The 19,687-nt window shown below is 36.2% G+C and overlaps 1 protein-coding gene across 2 annotated transcripts; it reads right to left on the bottom strand.

Moving 5' to 3' along the window:
• Window positions 1-8,288: 8,288 nt before the first annotated feature.
• Window positions 8,289-14,947, bottom strand: LOC126800926 (cycloartenol synthase). 2 transcript variants are annotated; one of them, XM_050528358.1, is made up of 18 exons: window positions 14,560-14,947; window positions 13,486-13,671; window positions 13,280-13,369; window positions 12,876-13,070; window positions 12,704-12,788; window positions 12,337-12,503; window positions 12,027-12,215; window positions 11,153-11,266; window positions 10,858-10,980; window positions 10,655-10,723; window positions 10,489-10,587; window positions 10,284-10,340; window positions 10,102-10,148; window positions 9,875-10,018; window positions 9,512-9,689; window positions 9,242-9,322; window positions 8,825-8,908; window positions 8,289-8,649 (listed from the first exon to the last, which is right to left on the bottom strand). In XM_050528358.1, the coding sequence occupies exons 1-18, from the start codon at window positions 14,773-14,775 to the stop codon at window positions 8,524-8,526; spliced, it is 2,250 nt and encodes a 749-aa protein (XP_050384315.1). In that variant the 5' UTR covers window positions 14,776-14,947; the 3' UTR covers window positions 8,289-8,523. The 2 variants fall into 2 exon arrangements, with proteins under 2 accessions (XP_050384315.1, XP_050384314.1); XM_050528357.1 differs by having other exon boundaries at window positions 10,655-10,777; window positions 14,560-14,944.
• Between the last annotated feature and the right edge of the window lie 4,740 nt (window positions 14,948-19,687).

Here is a 19,687-nt window from a genome sequence, read left to right on the forward strand (position 1 = left end):
ATGAAGGACAAAATATTGATCACTCCTCATATTTTATGGGTTTTGACAATTCCTCATATTCTATGGGTTTTGACAATTTACTCTTTTTACTTTCAATTTAGACCAATCACTTTTTTATTTTTATTTTTCGACAAATTACTTCGGTTAACCGTTAATTTATAGATATTAGAATTTGAATGACATTTTTACCCCTAACTTACTTTTCTTTCTTCTCTGTTTCTTTTGTCTTACAATCCCTCTATTTCTCTTGTTAATTAGATATTCATATAGAGATTTAGATACAGAAAGAGACCTTGAATCATCGGGCTCTTCAGTTTGCCGTGAGCATATGACCAATTCTAATTCATAAGTGATGAAAATTCAATGACGGGACTTCTACTGACGGAGCTGCTCAACACCGTCGAGCTCTACACAATGTGATTGATCTCAACACATCCCAGTGCTTTCTGAAAAGCGTGGTCTGATTCCTCATAGAGATGGACAGAGAATAAGCTTTCATCTATGATACATGGATATGTTATAAAAGATGAATGCCCGTGTCATATCCGTATCGGATACGGGTACGGGCCGGATACGCTACATACACGTATCCTTTACTGAAAATGGAATATAAGTTACCGAGATTACCAAAAGGAAGGAGATTGGATCGCCGGAGCTCCAGGAACATGCCAAGAAGCTCATCGGCGTCGCTGTCTGGAATTCGATGTCGCTGAAATGTGTCTCGAATCCGACATCCAAGAACTAGGTTGTGTAGAGCTCGTCGACGGAGAGAGAATGGCGGTGGTAGCGTGCCCTGACGTGGTTGGAAGGCGGCGGCGCAGCCGGTCAAAGACTGCAGCTGTGTTGCTGCGTCGGGAAGAGAGAAGAGAATCTGAAGGAAGAAGAGAAGAAAAAAGAAAGGAAGGAGAAGAAGAAAAAGAAGAAAAGAGGGAGAGAGGAAAGGACTTGGGCCTTGGGCTCAGGTCTTAGGTCTTGGGTCTTGGGCTTCTATGCCCAAAGATTAAAAACCTAAACTGAAAACTATTATATATATATCAAAAATTATTTAAAAAAAGTATCCAAAACACTACATTTTAAAAAAATACGTATCACGTATCATGCCGTACCCGTATCCCGTGTCTGTACCCGTACTCGTGCATCATAGGCTTTCATTCATATCGTAATCAGAAATTTGCGGTGGGTCGAGTGGAGAACCTAAGCTTCGATCATGAATTGGAGGAGGAGAGGAAGGTCACGTGATTAGAGATCCGGAGAAGGTTGCAGCAGACGGCGAGTTGGGCGACCGACAAAATTAGGGTGTTGGTGTTATAATAAAGACACAGACTCCTCTTCTATTTTGTGTCGATTCCGATGGATTCTATTATAACATTGTTATATATATATAGTCTCTATCCAGAGTGAAGTTCCAATTTTGGCACACTTTTCGGTCAAATTTTTTCACCATAAGCGATTCAATATTTAGGTATGTTATTCAAGATCATCTTTACAAAGTTTCATCCAATTTGACAATGGTTTGAGCTTTCAAAATTGAGATTTACACGAACGGTTAACGTTGAACAGTTTTAATTCATTCATTGATTTAATCTAATTTCAATACCTTAACGATGTCCGAATTATTAGATGGAACTTTCTAAAGATGATCTTAAATAACATACCTAAATATTGAATCGCTTATGTTGGAAAAAATTTGACCGAAAAGTGTGCCAAAATTGGAACTTCACTCTGTAATTTCAGAGTTATGCTTCACTCTGGATAGGGACTATATATATATATAAGAAATCTTCATATCAAAGAATGATAAATAAGACTGAAAACTTGCGAAGGCATTCTAATACGTCTAAACAACTTTGACTCAAGCTAAGGAGATAAAAATAGCAACAAAGCTATCTAAACAAAGCTAGGACTCTTAACCCAAAAAATTAAAAAGGACTCTTAAAGACTTGGTCTAGCAACAAAACCCCAAAATAAGAGGAGATGAACTATGGTTTATTCTAAAAATAAAACCAAGATGTTCATAACAGAAAAGTCCTAATAAAATCCAACATCTATTTAGGGCTGGGTATAGTTGGGTAAGTTGGGTGATCCTGGCTTAAATGTTTCTGGAGGTCCAGCAATTGGGGTAAGGTGAAGCCTAGATTATGAAGATATGAGTTTTAGATTTGAGCTAAGTCTGTGCGGTGATTGAAATTGAAATTGAGGATATCGAGTAGTAGACAAACATGAAGAAGTTGTAAATCTTTGTCATCACCAACTGAAAATCATATGTCCTTTCCGAACTAGAAGAAAATTCTCCGTCATCGCCGAACCAAGTACATGCTCAACTCACTCACCTTTTATGCAGATGGATTAGAAGAAAACAAAAACAGAGAAGATGAACAAAAGTATGGCAGGGTATAATTGTCATTTGACATGTAGTTATATGTGAGTTAACCATCATCTTAGACGGAATGAGATAGATTGGAGTAATTAGTCGAAAATTGGAGTGATGGGTCGAAATTGAAAATAGAATGAATAAGATGTCGAAACTTAAAAAATATGAGAAGTGACCAATATTTTGTTAAAAACTGAAATATGGGGCATGTGGATTATAATATGTAGAGTATAAATTTCACTAAGAATCGAGTATGTGCTTCACCGGTTTAGTTTTGGAGGGAGAAGAGGTTCAATGAGGCAATTCCTCCGGTAAAAGTTGAAGATGACGAGGGGTTATCACACATGAAAAAACCACATCTGCACTGAGAAGGTCTGTCAACTTCTTCTCAGCGTTGCAGGCAAGTGATGGCCATTCACATGCGGAAAGTGCTAGCCCTTTGTTTTTCCTTCCTCCTTTGGTAAGATCTTTGCTTAATTATCTAATAGGAGTGAAATTTACACTCCTGTTTTTACAAACCACACTCTTATTTGTATTTTAAAATTTTTGTTTCCATAACTACCCCTTACCTACACCCACGAATCTATTCCTTTCCTCTTCAGACAAAACCTCTGCAAAATCTGATTATGAATCAATATATCACCTTTTTCGATCAAACATATTTGGAAAATGACAGAGAGAGAGAGAGAGAGAATACCCGATGTATTTTAAATTCGTATAATTCTTGTAAATTATTAAGCTTGGTAATTTGAGTAAAATCACATTTTTTTCACCTTCTTGTCGATGTCAGGCGAAACGAAACTGATTTCGGAAATTTAAGTTGAAAAACGTTACGTTTTCTGTGGCTCGAGAATTGACTTTTATTCTGTCGTTCGTATCTGAAAACTTCCTTCATAGAAGTTGTAGACCTCGTCGATACGAGTTCGTGGACATGCAACATACCTTAATCAGATGTTATATATGAAAGTTATTATTAACAGAAGTTGGTTTCCGATCTTGGAATGCTATAAAAGGACATTTTAGAAACTTTTCAAAACAGGAAAATTCTCCCGCAGCTTCTCTCTCCTCTCCCCGACCTGACTTTCCTTCGCCGACTTCTCCACCGGCGATCTCTTTCCTCTTGCCACTGTGCATGACACCGTCGGTGTCGTTGGAATCGCATGGCCGAGATGCTTCAACCCATTGCAGCCACGACCCACCCCGCGTCGTGTCGCGTCGCCATCGAGGTAGCGCTACTGCAGCATTGGCGAAATCGACAACGCCGTCGACGCAGGGGCTCAAGGTTGTGACGGCGAGTCCTCCCTCCTCCTCCTAGGCACGAATCCACCGGCGGTGAGGCTCGAATCAAGCGCTTCAATCCCGATCTTCAACCTCTGATTCGACCTTGCGGCGGTGATTCTGGCGGTTTTCGGCCAACTTGGGGCGAACTAAAGATATGGTTGTGATCTCCTCCTCGTGATCTTCATCTTTGATGATGGATGTTTGTCGATTTGGTGAAGTTTGGGCGGAGATGGTGGTGGTGCGCGTGCCGCCATCTCTGGCGGTACGTGGGAGTAGGTGAAGGCGGCAGGGGCTAGGCAATCGACCTAGGACGGTGTAGGAGAAGAAATTGCTGGGTTTTAGGCTCTCAAATTATAAATTAGGGGGTCTGCAAGATTGGGTCATGAGAAATGGCTTGATTGACATGGGCTACCAAGGAGCAGATTTCACTTGGACTAATAATTTTGTTAAAGAGAGATTAGATAGAAGCTTTTATTCTAGTGAATGGAGGCTCCTTTTTTCTGATGCTTGTGTCATCCACCTTGCTAGAATGAAATCAGATCATTGTCCTATATTAATCAAGTTGAAGCCTGATGCTAGGACTTCAAGAGCTAATCCTTCTTTTAGGTTTCAAGCTATGTGGATGCATCATGAAAGCTATATTGATAAGGTGACTGACACATGAAACAATTGTGGTGGTGATCTCTTCCAAAAAAAACTCAAGGTTTGGCTTCTTTTCTCAATATTTGGAATAAAGAGGTCTTTGGTAATATTTTTAAGCAGAAAATAACTCTTTTAGCCAGAATTTGTGAGATCCAGAAGTGTTTAGCTAGAGGTAATAATACTTTTCTTCACGTTCTTGAGAATGAGTTAATTGCCAAGTATGAAACAAGATAGATGGCTTGTTTGACTCCTCTGGTACTTGATCTAATATGATCCAACTGTGATGAAGAAAACTGTTGTGGATTTCTTTTCTAATCTTTTTGCGGCTGAATGTAACTTGGATCTCAGGTTTCATATTCCTATTTTTTTTCCTGATACTCTTCCTACATAGTCTTTTTTAATTGGCAGAGATGTTTCTGGACAGAAAATTCATAGTGTCTTATTTAGAATTGGTAAGATGAAAGCTCCTGGAGCTAATGGGGTTCATGCTTTATCTACCAACAGCACTAGCCCTTGTGTTCCTCTGAGATTATTAAAGTTGTTACCACTGTTTTTTATTCGGGTTCTATTCCTCCCGGTCTAAACCATACTCTTATCACTCTTGTTTCGAAAGTGTCATCCCCTCAACGTATGCACCTTTTTCGCCCTATCAGCCTCTGTTGTACTATTTACAAGATTATTTCTAAGATCGTTGTTGACAAAATTAGACCTATGTTGTGAAAATGGATTAGCCCTAATCAGGTTAGCTTTGTTCCAAGAATGGATATCTCTGACAACATTATGATTGCTCAAGAAATCTTATATAAATGCAGGAACTCTAAAGGCTTTATGACTTGGAAAATTGATCTTTCGAAAGCCTATGACAAACTCAGCTGGAGTTTTATTGAGCAGGTTCTTTATGAGGTCAAACTTCCGTGCAATATTATCAAGTTGATTATGAGTTATATTACTTCTGCTAGCTATCAAATTATCGTAAATGGTGAATTATCGGAGCTTTTTAAAGGGGGCAAGGGGATTAGGCAAGGGGACCCTCTCTCCCCTTATCTCTTTGTCCTTTGCATGGAAAAATTATCTCATCTTATTAGAACTGTGGTTGTTTCCAAACATTGGCTCCCAATTCAATCCTCTACAAATGACATTTTGTCTCCCACTTATTCTTTGCAGATGATTTAATTCTCTTTGCTGAGGCTAGCAGTGTTCAGGCGAAATGGATGAAACAATGTATGGACCTCTTTTGTGGCCTCTCGGGACAAACTGTGAACTTAGAGAAATCTATGGTGTTTGTATCTCCTAATGTCTCAGTTAGGATTGATGAGGAAATAAGCAAGATCTGTGGCTCTTCGCTAACTGATGATCTAGGAACTTACCTTGGTATGCCTCTGCTTCATAAAAAAGTTAATAAGAACACCTATGCTAGTATTGTTGACAAGGTTCAAGCTAGGTTGGCTAGTTGGAAAAGTAAGACTCTTAATATGGCAGGAAGATTAACTTTGATTCAATCTGTTAATGCTTACATTCCAATTTATGCAATGCAAACTGCTAAGCTTCCTATGTCAATTTGTGACAAGCTGGATAAACTCAATAGGGTTTTCTATGGGGCGATACAGAGCAGAAAAAGAAAGTACATCTTACTAATTGGGATACAGTCTGCAGGCCTAAATGCTCTGGTGGATTAGGAATTAAAAAGTCAGCTAATATGAACATGGCCATGCTTGCTAAATCTAGTTGGACAGATGTCCAGAAAGACCAAGGGCTTTGGAGCAAGATCTATACGAGGAAGTATTTGCATTCTGGTTCTCTCCTGCAGAATTCTTATAAAAAACATGCTCAGTGCTCAAGTACTTGGTCTGGTATTGTGTATGGGGCTAACTTACTGCGAAAGGGACTTATGTAGAGAGTTGGCAATGGTTTTCAAACTAACTCTATTGTGATAATTTTGGACAGATAATTGGGCTCATTCTGGTATCCTTCTCAACCATGCTATTAATCATGATATTATCAATACTAACTCTATTGTGAATGAATTTTGGATTGATGGTAGCTGAAATATGATCATGCTTGGTGAAAATCTTCCTTAAGATATAATTGCTCAAGTGTTATCTGTGTCTATTGTTGAATGTGATATTCCTGATCAAGTTATATGGGGGCAGACTTCTTCTAGAATTTTCGTAAAATCTGCTTACAATGTGCTATGTGATGAACAGGGCTTCCAAAAATATGTTTGGATGAAGATTTGGTCTCTTCCTATACCTCCAAAGATTAAAATATTCTTATGAACATTTGTTTCAAGTAAATTGTTTAACTAATGAGCAAAGGTTTCCAAGGAAGCTTGCCTCCAATCCTCACTGTAAATTCTGCACTAATACCCCATAAACTATGATTCACCTCTTCAGGAATTGTCCTAAGTCTAAACAGATTTGGCAAAATTTTAAGATTCACCCGAATATCTTTGCTACCTTTGTTCTGAGTTGGAAAAATTGGATCTATGCTAATTTGCTTTAGAAATGGTACTATAGGAATAATATCAGTTGGAATATCTTCTTCATCTATTGTTGTTGGTTCATATGGAAATGGAGGTACAAATCCATTTTTGACAGCTCCTTCAAATATCCTTTAAATATTTCTGAAGTTGTTTTTAGTTATGTTGATGAATGGGCTAAAGCTAATACTAAGCTTGGTACAAACTTACCTAAACATGTGGAGATGCTATATTGGATTAAACCAGTTGTTGGAAATTTTAAACTGAATGTTGATTGCTGCATGATGAATAATGGAAATATTGGAGCAGGGGGTGTGCTTAGGGATGAGGTTGGCTGTTGGCAGGGTGAGTTTATGGTGAACATTGAGACTGGGGAGGTCCTACAAGCTGAGGGTTGGGACTTGTTTCATGGTCTACACATAGCTCGTAGTTTAAAGATATCAAGACTAGAAGTTCAGTCTAATTTTTTAGTGCTTATCAATCTTCTTCAACATGATAATATTGATTTGCATCCTCTTGGGACCTTGATAATAAACTGCAGAAGCCTGATGTATACCTTTGATTTTATTAATGTGAAGCATGTCCACAGAGAGAAGAATATGGTAGCTGATATCCTTGCTAAACATAGTACCTCTAATGATAGAGGAATATGTATCTTACATGACCCTCCGACGCTGGTTTCTGATGCTATGCTGGATGACATTGTTGGTTTTTCTAGAGCTAGGGAGTTTATAACTTGTAGCTCTGACTAGTTTCTTTTTTGTTTTCTTTTGCTTAGGCTAATGGCTCCATTTGTACCAAAAAAAAAAAGACTGAACTATATCGCAGGAAATTACTGGAGTCTTCAGGCAGAACTGCATGCTACATTATGCAGCTTACAGAATATCGCACTCTGGGCACTTGCAGAATATCGCAGGCGCTGTCCATTGCCTTCCACATCCTGAACTGCTTACCATACTATGCAGCTCATCCGAAAACCCGAAATACATGATCAAACAAGAAAACCTCAGATGAAATATCTTAGTCTGGGCATATACTTGAATATCAGAACATGTATCCGAGATAAACAATAAATTACAATTTCTATTACGCTTCTTTTTTCATCTTAAGTTTTTGCTTATAATTTGTACCTTGATCAGAATCATGTACTTCACTGCTTTGAACAACTGGTTCAAATGAGACTTACTTTAAACAGGATGAATGTATGCTACAATATACAGGTCACCGAATATATAATACCCACTATTGACTCTTGCAGTTATCAAGTTTTCTGTTTCTCATTTTAATGGTATAATGTAAAATATGTTTTATCAACACGCCCAACATCCAATACAAAATGTCCGTTCGTCTTATATATTAATGTCACACTCACTGTATGTATACCCTAAAATTGGTTGATAATAAGCAATGTTTCACATAAGTTTAGTTCATTTTAAATTCATCTTACTCCTGTTTTTTTAAACCGGTGACAATCTGATAAAATTCTCTTTTTCCCAAAAAAGGGCAGCATAAATATGAATCTGAATATGGTAGCAAGTGAATAGGATATATATTGTAGTATTATTACAATTTATTTATTTTATTGGCAACTCATTTCACAGAGTAAGTTTCACTGTTCTCATCTTTGAGGATGCAAGAAATTTAAGAACAAAGCTCATCTTTGATTAGACTAATTTGAGCAAGTTTGAGAAAAGCTCTCATACATAGATCGGATAGCGGTTCACTATCACAGGTGCTAAAAGCTGAACAATCAATCAGAGGGCCTCCAGCCCTCCAATACCTGACAACGATATTCTCCAAGTGCCCAAATGGGGAAAATGTTTCTGTATGCTGAATAGCTGATCATACAATTCTTATTAAAAACTCCCATGATCTCCTGCATGGGGAATGCCCCAAAAGTAGTGAGTTCGTGTAAAATTGAAACCAATACAGTTATAATATAAGTCTTTCTGCCAAGAATTATAGAAAATTCATGGAGAAAAAGTTCAATCACTGTTGAGAGAATATAACTCTTTTCACCCAGGGTTATCAGAAAAAATGGACAGATGTACCTTCTGGGGAAAATCTCCATTTTCCATCTGAGAATTTATTAGTATCCTAGATGCACGATGCAATGGCATTGGATCTCTCTTTGCCTTGCAAGCATAAGAACAATACAGGTATTAGTCAATCCATCGAAGCAGTAATAATGCTAGAAGGAAATGAACCTCATAGACATTTCTCTATAATTGATAACATTTTGGTAAGGATGACGGGAAAATAGAGAGAACTGATATATTACATAGGAAAAACAAAAGAAGACAAGAATGCAAACTGTTTGCCAGCTTTGAAGAAATTTAGGATTAAGAGGAAGAGAAAAAAAGTAAAGATATAGATATTCTATGAAAACAAAATCAATGTATGAACTATGAAGTAGGTGGTTATAAAATTGCCTTCTGCTGATGAAAGTAGATAGTATCCAAATGTACCTGCCCGGCACCAAGAAGGGCCAACAGAGCCCAAGCAGTATTGACTATATGTGGCCTATTATCCTGAAGATTTGAATACACCTGTTGGGAACGACGAAAAATAAATTAGTAAAAGAGTTTCACATATTGATCACCGATCATATATCTTCCCAAATCATGATCCAAGTGAGACAGCATGAAAGAAAATTATTATGTATGATCAGTAAAATAAACCAGGTTCAATCCAAGAAACCACAAGGACAGAATATATCACATTTGATACAACATTACCTTGTTCTGACATGATAGGTAACTTTCTCCCCATCCACCTGAAGCAAGCTCTTTGGATAACAAAAAATCACAAGCTTTACGGATACTAGAACAGTCATCATAAGTCCTTCCTGCAGCAACCAAACCCTTTATTCCAAACCACCCAGCATAGGTGAAGCAGACTCCCCAAGAACCATACCTAGTATAAAATTTCCATATTTTAGGAACTACAACTAATTTCATACTATGCGGACAAAATATGGGAAAGTGTTATTGGTAAATGCCTAGGTAACTATGAAGCACTGATATAACATGAAAGTTAATCTCTAATTTTAATTAGCGTTCCTTGTATGTATATATGACAAATGGATTCTAGAAACAAACCAAGAGCCATCTGTTGCTTGTATCTTTTCAATGAACTTTGCAGCACTAGCTATACAGTTTTGTATTTCTTCCTTCCGATGTCCAGGATATAATTTCTTAAATAGTGTAAGTGATTGAATTGCTGCTGATGTACATTCGACATATCTGCATCACCATTCCAGTCGGGATGGCATCAGGTGATTCCATAATATGTATAAGAATCAACATCAAGTGTGCAGAAATCTTACGGATAATCGATAACAATGTCCCCAAATGTTTCAGCAGGGTTGATTAGCTGAGAGTAGGATAGTTCAAAAGAACACACAAATTCATATAATTCAATACATCAATATGGATAACAATAACGAAGAGGAAATTGGGTAGATATCTATTGTTTAAAATGTCAAAGAGGTGTATAAAAGATACTCACCTCCAACCACCTGTATGATCTAGTCAATTCATAAGTTGCAAATCCTCCATCTTCATTCTGTGGTGCTTCCAGAAACAAGAGTAGCAAATTAGTTAAGTCACAAAAAGTAGAGAGGATCAGTAAAATATTCCAACTCAATAGAGAAATATGTATTTCGCCAATATATGAGATGCTGGATTACGGAATGCAGTACTGAAAATTACACCTGTAATGAAAGGGTAACATTGACGGCATCATATAGTTTCTGAATATCCAATGATTCCCCGACTGTTTCTGTTGGAAGTGTCGATAGTAATAAGGCAGCCTGCACAGAAGCTTGTATATAAGTACAATGTCGAGTGTTTCTGTACGTAAAATTTTGAGTAACCAACCTTCAATCCTTCCGCGGTGCAGTCAGAGATAGGCCATCCATGATCTGCTGTTGAGAACGGCCAAGCACCCTTTGAAATATGACGATACCAATAATTTAGATCACCAGGACAATCTTCTAAGACCTTCAGAGCAAAGGACTAGTCAAGCAAGGATAATAAGAAGAATTGTTAAAAGAGAAAGTGATTTTCTGCCCCAAACAAACCTGAGAATCTTTTATGTACTCATGTGCTTTTCTTAAAGTAGGTCCATATTCATGAACAAGGTCAGTAGATATTATTGCTTGTACAGCAAAAGAAGTATCCCATGCCTGGCTCCCATTGTAGCCCTGCAGCACAAAAGCAAAAACAACAGATTAAGTTGGCAGAAAATTCTGGGTAAGTTTGCGACAACTCTTAACAAGTTGGGACCAAACTGAGATTTCAGAAGGTGAGAAAGAGAGAGTGGGGGATAGGAGTATCTTCAAATCAGCCTGAGACAGTCTAAAGCTAATTACAGACCTGCATTTTCATGCCATCTTCAGCAATCCACAAATAATCATGTAGTCTCGGAAGATGCAACTTAAATGCCTCTGAGTTTGGATCCTCCGCCCAACAACAAAGCATATTTAACACCTGCATCATCCACAAATTGACAATTTCACCCGGTGCATCTGAATGAATCTGTAAACTAAAGCAATGTTGATAGATTTTTGAGACCCGTTGGTAGATGAGTGTCATATGCCTGGAATACTCAATTACTGATGCAACTTGAAATAGAACCTACTTTATACAATCATACATAATAGATGTTTGAGATCTGTTGACAAATGAGCAATGCGTTTGGGAGAGTAAATTACTATGTCACTCAAACGGAATGGTAGTAAGGACAGTTGGAAGCCATGCGTGTAGTATGTGTGACATCTTTTGGAAGCCATGTAACAATGACAGTAATTAAATCTGAATCAAATGGTAATGCAAAATACAAAAGTATAATAACAACATTAAAAAAATGAGAAAGGACCCTGTTGTAGGATGAAAAGTTCTTTGTATTGTTACATGAATGTAACTGGCCTCGTTAATGTATAGTTCATTCTTTTGAAATATATTGCCATATTCCTCAAAAGGGTTGTATTCTTGATAAAACTTGTAATCTGTTGTTCATCCATAAGTCATGAACCCAAAAGATAGTAACAACAGACAACTGTCTAAATGAGTATAATCTGACCCAAACTAGATTTACACCCACATGATATTGACACGGACAGACATCTTTTTCATGAAATTCTCAATTGACTTACTGCTTCAGACTTTACTATCTATCTACATCGAAATATAAACCATAAAGAAAATTATGAAGATCGATGATATGCATCCTCGAAATCTCCTTGCATACCTTATTAACAGGCCCAATGCAGATGTACCGAGTATTTTCATCTTCATAGTGAATGTGCTGCATAACAGTGTTTAAAGCCTTCTCTCTCAATCTTTTTGCTGGCCATCGCATAAAAACTGGTTCAAGTACATAGTGAAGAGAAGCCCACAGTATATCCTGAACCATTGGGTGTGGATAGTATAGATCTTCCTAACAATTGTGTCAAGCATCCCATGTTAAGCATCGACAGAATGTTGGAATGAATATCATACCTAAACAATTAGTCTAGGACCTCAACAAGGGAAATATACAAACAGGAAGATATCAGAACCTTTGCGCATAGATTCCGAGCTTCATTCCAATCAACTTCATGGTATGGGATTGTATATAGTTCCTTTCTCAATGACTGGATTGTAGGTGTAATTGGTCCAACAAACCTTATCCCATATAAATAAGACATAGGCAAATACACCATTCGACAGTGACACCACATCCTTCCTATAAGTAAAAGTTTTGATCACTCATGATCAAAGAGCAGAAATACACATATATAACATGCTCACATATTCTATGAAGTGATTAAGACCTTAACCAAGGAATTATGCTTCATTGGTATCGAAATGGAAATTAAAACAGATAATTTTTCATGATCAAAACATATAGAAAGGAGGTTGAATCTGTATCTATAAATAAGTAACCTGGATGAACTGGGAGAGAGTAAGGACATAACCACACTTCTGGCGGTAGTGGATTATTTCCAGACCATTCATATGCCCCTAGTACCTATAGCCAGCAAAGACAATGTCAGATCCTATATCTATAAGATTTGATAGTTGATACAATAAGAAAAGAAAAATGTCGAATTCATACAGAAAGCCACATCTTTCCCCATGAAGTAATTGCAGTCACACCACCATGGTCTAAAATCCATTTTCGTGCTATTTCCATTGCCCCTTTTCCATCATCAGCACCTTCTCCAAGCAACCTCAAGCTAACATAATTTAGTGCAGTACCGAACATGGTACTCGGGCCCTCAATATGCAGACCCCATCCCCCATCTTTATTCTGCAGAAAGATTTATCAGTCCATTCCTTCATTCAAGCCATATTATCCGATATAATTAGGACAAGGATGCAATGACACCAACTGTAAGAAGCACTGCAGATGTGATTTAGTTATGTGCTCATTGGCTAGTGAGAACATATCAGCATGTCTGTCTGCAAAGAATATTATTTTAATTTTTAAAGCACTAGTTATAACAGTAACATTCTTGCCTGGTGATTATAGAGATATCTACACATCTCCCGTTGATGCTCTATGGATAGCACAGCATTTAGAGCTCCTGTAATTGAAAGTGTAATAACCTGTTTCAAGCACTTAGTGTTACATTCACCAACTTTGATCATTTAACAGATCTCAGTGTGTTTGAGAAAAAAAAACTGTGATAGAAACAAATAGAGTTTATAAGTCTCTCCCTTACCAGTCCAGGAAGTAGAAACATGGGACCGCCATAATCCCCAGGCCAATGACCATCATGTGCCTGGATTGTTGAATAAAAATTAACAGCCCTGCGTAATGTGGTTGTCACGACCTCTTCAGTCACCTCTTCTGCATCTTTAACTTTGAGTTGTGGTAGATTAGTCACACATGGGTTCTCCTTTGCAAACTACAATTCAGGCATGTAAGAGGAAACTAATTGTGAGTATCATCTTCAACAAATTATCATATGGTATTTAAGAACCAATTATATGAAAGGTGAGAATTTTTAGAAACAGAAAATCAAATAACCTCTACGAGACTATGAGTCTGAGATCATTTTATGCATCATGTTGGATGACATGTGAATACGCAAATGAATGCATCAAGTTGGTAACATGATAATCCAACTGAAATTACTTGGGAAGACAAAATGATTCAAACTTACACTCCATATGAAGGCACATAGAAGCTGAAAATGCACTGTTAGTACAAATTGACCACATTGTGAAACTACATCCAAACTCGGCAGTAGTACACATGCACAATTCAAAGACCCATGCGACCCTGGTAAAAATTTGATTCATTTTCTGTACAGAACCAACAATTCATGTTGGATGACATGAATCATCATATGAATGCATCAAGTTGATAACATGATAGTCCTATACAAATCAACTGGGAAGTCAAAAAATTCAAACTTTAAACTGCCTAAGAACGCACACAGAAGCGAAAAAATGCATTTCAGACACGACCACATTGTGAAAATGCATTCTTCAAACTCAGCAGACTCCACATGTATACAATTCCAATATCCACACGCCTGAGAGAATTTGATTCAATTTATATACAAAACCAAACACAAAGATCAAACCTTAATTTATTTCTTGATACCATTAAGAACTTCTTTTCAATTTCTATGTTCATCAATCACAAGATAAAATAAGCCAATACCTTTTCTATTCTTGACAAAAAAGTCTTACCCAGAAATATACAAACAAACACCAATGAAATTAGACAACAAACAGAAACCCATATGAAAGCTCCCAAAATCCAGACTTGGATGTTTTGCAAATACCTGAATTCTCATGAGGAGGTCAGAGCTGTGCTTGGTCTCAAATCGATTGTCCCAGAAAGCTTTTCTGGCATCTTCGATTTGCTGAAGCTCTTCTGGGGTCCCAAGCTCTGGATGGTACTCCCAAACTTGGCGTCCCAAGTGATTGTTCACACTCCTCAGCCATTGATGATCACCGCCTTCTCTTACTGTGTCTGATCCGATTTTCAGCTTCCACATTTTGACTTGAGGCTTTAGATTGTGAGTCCTTTTTTGTTATGTGAGCTTGTTGTCTTCAACAGTTGACAACTGGAGTTTACAGTATGAAAGAAGAAATTCCAAAACCACCCTCCAATTTGCTCAATGCTCACTACACACCCCTTTTAACGCCAGAAGTTATAGTTTTCTTGTTAGATCTTGTTAGATCAGTTACTCAATGCACTTTTAGTGACTATAGTTTTCTATTAAACACTCTTCATATTGATCTTGAAAGAACACACTAAAAAGATTGTCGAAATACCAGATATAATACATGTTTTAATATTATCATACAAGACTTGATGGAGTTACTAACTTTGCTCATAATCACTAAATGGTTTATTGGTTTAATATCAACTTAGTCTACATTTGCATCGAACAAGTCAACTTATGTGTTGGTATATAGTTATCGGAAAGAGTATGTGTTGGTATCTATAACCAAAACAAAGTTTGTCAACTAAAATACAGGTTAAAATACATATATATGTTATTGTAAAATTAAATTATATAATTCGGGAACGAAGAGATAAAATTTAAAAAACTATTTTCAGATTACTCATGCATAACTTCCAAATCATAGATTAAGTAAGTAATTATCCTCTTTACGGTTGAATTTCAAAAAAAAAATTACACTCACAATGTGTGTAGGCTGATACTTAACGTAGCATAAACGAATACGGTCAGACTATATTAATGGTTGCTGAGCATTATATAACATATAGCCAACTATAAGAGCTACAATTTTCAGAGAAGAATGCACAATTCAAAATGTCGAGTAGGTTTGGAATATGTAAACTCATGACATTTGCTGATTTGCAATACGTCAAGTTCAAACCATGTGAATACTGGAATTTTCATACTTATGGGCCAAGTGATCACATCAATTATTTTGTCTTCTACACCAAATTTGATCTTCTATTAGTTGTCTGAGAAGATATATACAACCAAGACATTACATTTTCATTTGGTACACTGATTGATTGGGAATGTGTGATTTCTGCTCGAATATAATAGAAAATTATTGATTTGAATATACATATCCAATCTCTAACAACTAGCACTATAGTATGGAGTTGATGTAGTGCTGTAGTTCTATTATAGAACAATGACAATGCACCCATCACCGTACCATTAATAATATTTTTTTACAAGATACATGCATGAGTCACTAATGGTCTATAGTCGTACTGGTCGCCACTGATTGATCAGTGATCACTAAGATCGATCTACATGTATAATGTTTTTCATGTCTGTGTTACGTACTCTTTAACTAGTACCAAAGTAGCCAAAAACAGTGTATAGAGAGTCCGAGATACATTATTGTTTTTTTTTTTTAGAAAATTAGATAAAACCCCATTATTGGAGCCTTCTTTTTAAATTAAACTCACACCCATATTTTTCTTTAATCTACACCCAAAATAAATATATCAACTTTCCTTTTAGGTTTTATTTAGGGATGGGCATAAAAAACAGAAATCTCGATCTCGTCCCGAAATTTATAAGGACATGACGGAGGTTTAAAAACGTTCGTCCCGTCCCGATCCCGTCTCGTTTCATAATAGTGGGATTGGACGTGGGACGAATAATTTTTATCCCGTTTCGTCCCGTCTCGTCCCACCTTTAATGAAAACTTAAAAATTCTTATATATTTGTATCAAAATGAAACTAATTTATGTTCTTAATAACTCCAAAATTATATCAACTCAAATAATAATAGTAAATTATAATATTTTGAACATAATATGTATTTTTTTTTGTTAAAATTTTATTATTAAATGTTACTTTGTTATGAAAAAGTAAAAATATAAGTTTTTATTTAACTTCATATGAAGGTGGGATTTGTCCCGTCCCATCCCAATCGGGATTAATCCCGAGTGAGATGCATTCTTAAAAACCCTCGTCCCCTCCTGATTCAAAAGAGTGGGACGAGACGTAGGATGAGCTATATCTCGTCCCATCCCGTCACGTGCCCACCCCTAGTTTAATTTCTATAATTATCATTTTTCATTTTTCTAATTTCCCTTTTTTTTCTTGAATATAAAAATAAAACACATCTCCTTAAAAAAAATAGCTAATTCTTGATTCTCTATTCCATCTAAGTAAAGATGATGAAGAGACTCAATGAGCTATAGATTCATATATGTTAGTGTTGTTGGGACACTATTACTTTCATTATGATGTGATCAACTATGCGCTTATGCATTGTCATTGGACTTGCATTGCTCCTTTGACAAGGGTTTAGTTCTACACTTAGTGAACTAACACAAATCTTATCCACACCAACGCCGCCAGCAGCTCCAGCAACATTAACGTACGCCTTGGTGTAGCAGTCGACACTGGTAGCGTAGAGGATGCGTACGGTTCCGTCTCGGACCAAAAATCAGTTCTTCATTGGTCCATTCCCCCATTCCTTTGTGAAAGAAACATTTAATGTGACAAATCAGAATCTGTCCAGTTTCGTAACTCAACTTCAACGAGACCTACAAGACATCTCGCTCAATAAAATATGGTGAAATTGGTATCGTTGTAAAGGTCTATGTGTCTACTTCTAAGAAAACCAACCATTTGTTCATAGCTATCATATTGAGTACGTTATGGCTGTTTTAGCAAAGTATGACAGTTCTGTCCGGGAATTTGCAAGTCAGTTAACTTCGACATAGCACTGTGAACTGCTCTGATCGAATTAGGTTGTGAACTTTATCTCACTGGAAATCCACGGGTGTCTATTTTCCAGAACATTTTATGGTTCGCTGATACCTATTGCGACGAAGAAGTTATGACCGTTTAAGTGAGTGAAGGTCATTCTACCCGAGAATCTGATTTTCATTGCAAACTCTTGTTTTGAGTTGTTATGCAATCTTGTTTCCTAAGATCTAAGTTTGGCTAAGTATAGCATGTATGATCTAAGAATGTGTGGCAAGATTAATGATTAATCATTAGCTCAAGACTACGTTTGAGAAGCATATGAACGTTGTTCTTTGTACTCCGTGGTTATGACACTAATCAGAGAAAGTTGTTTTGTAGACTTCAGGGGGAGTCTACCTCACATGATGCTATCAAATGTAGACGGTGCGTTGTGCTTCTTTTTTTTTCCTTCGATCAAACTTTTGTTTTTACCCAAGAGGTTTTATTTTGCTTGACAAGGTTTTTACCGAGGCAACGATGTGTGCACCATGCAACCTAGGCATGCGACACAAGTGGGAGTGTTCCAGTAGAATTATTATTCTACCTTTGTGTGTGTCTTAGCCTTATTAGGTTTCATGTTAGAGATAGATTCGCATCTCTGTAATATATTAGGACTTCGAATCCTATATGATTTAGGTTATGTAATGTCTATATATATGCCACATTATCAATCAATAAACAGTTACGTTATGTTTCATTACGTTGTTATTATTCTCGTTTCGTTCCTCCTCAAATAAGTTTGACTAATTTTCATTTTAATTAACATGTGACATCGAACATAAACGTAAAAATTAGAGAAAATCTAGGACAAGGAAGAGTCAAACAACTATAATAAGAAAATATATAAATATATGTGATTTTGATTATTCACTTAACTAACAACAATCAAATCCTTTGAAGTTGCCAAATTGGTGCCTAGTTTTGATGGTAAAGAATAATTAAGATAAAAAACTAAACGACATGTTTTTAAAAAATAAACTAAACTACCTATAAAATCTAAATCGAAATAACCCCATAAAATAACTTATACGTAATAGAACTTAATTGTATGAACCAACAAAATAGAAGCAAAGTTAAGTACTATTCATTGATTCAACAAAAATCTACACAAAGAATCCTACTAAACATACTCGAAAGATGATTACCAACATAATAAAAGTAAAATTTTGTACTTACTTAACAGAACAAAACCTCCAAAGAACTTATAGGAGCATATAATGAGATAACCTCAATTCCCGGCCTATAACGATATCCCTACTTATACTATACTATCTTCTACAAGGTTTTATTTATGGCCTTAAAATGTGTCCATCAAGAACTTATTATACCAAAACAACATAAATAAAGCTATCAATTCTACCACTTAGTGAGAAGAACCGATTGAAAATTTTACCTATTTAGTAGAATCACAAATACTTATTGAATAGAAGGAAAAGTGCATACATATCTACTGCACAGGTTCCAATTGATTCAAATCAAACATGCAACCTACTCTCCTACTGGGTATGAAACACCAAATTTACATATCGAATAGAACTAAAAAAACATATCATCAACTGTGCCTCGCTCAATGAACAAATAGATATGTCACCACCCACAAACCCCTTATTTACAATTCACTTATATCACAAACTAAAACTACTACATTGTATAATTAAAGTTGGAGCTATTGATATTGATAATCTCCTTCGATATAAATATCAAGTTTTTTTAATATATATCGAGATTGCATAATTTCCTATTGTCTGTGTGCTTCAATCAAGGATGAGATTGAAATCAATAGTAGATTCTTCGATTAAGGGCATGTTAATGAAAAAATAAATTTTGTTTAGAATAGTGACAAGTTTAGTAATTCCGAACAAGATTATGTTTTTTTTTGCTCAACCCAAATAATATATATATGTAAATATTTTAATTTAATATAAATGATAGGTAATTCATAATCTTAAATGTGAGTTTACTTTAAAAGAGGTGTACAGCTTTGGGTGTATATTAAAATACCCTTTTTTTATACAACAAAAGGAAATCACAATCTGAATGATGAATTTTTCAGTCCTCCCAGAGAACTACGTAATAATGTTCAGTGGTACTACATTCCAATCACCATTTGACACTTAATATTTAATTAAAAAAATAATATTTAAGCCATTTTATCAAAGATTATTTTGGGTTTTTTTTTCTTAAACCCTACACCATGCACCCTGCACCC

Source organism: Argentina anserina, chromosome 6, assembly GCF_933775445.1.
Source record: "Argentina anserina chromosome 6, drPotAnse1.1, whole genome shotgun sequence".
Lineage (NCBI taxonomy): Eukaryota > Viridiplantae > Streptophyta > Magnoliopsida > Rosales > Rosaceae > Argentina > Argentina anserina.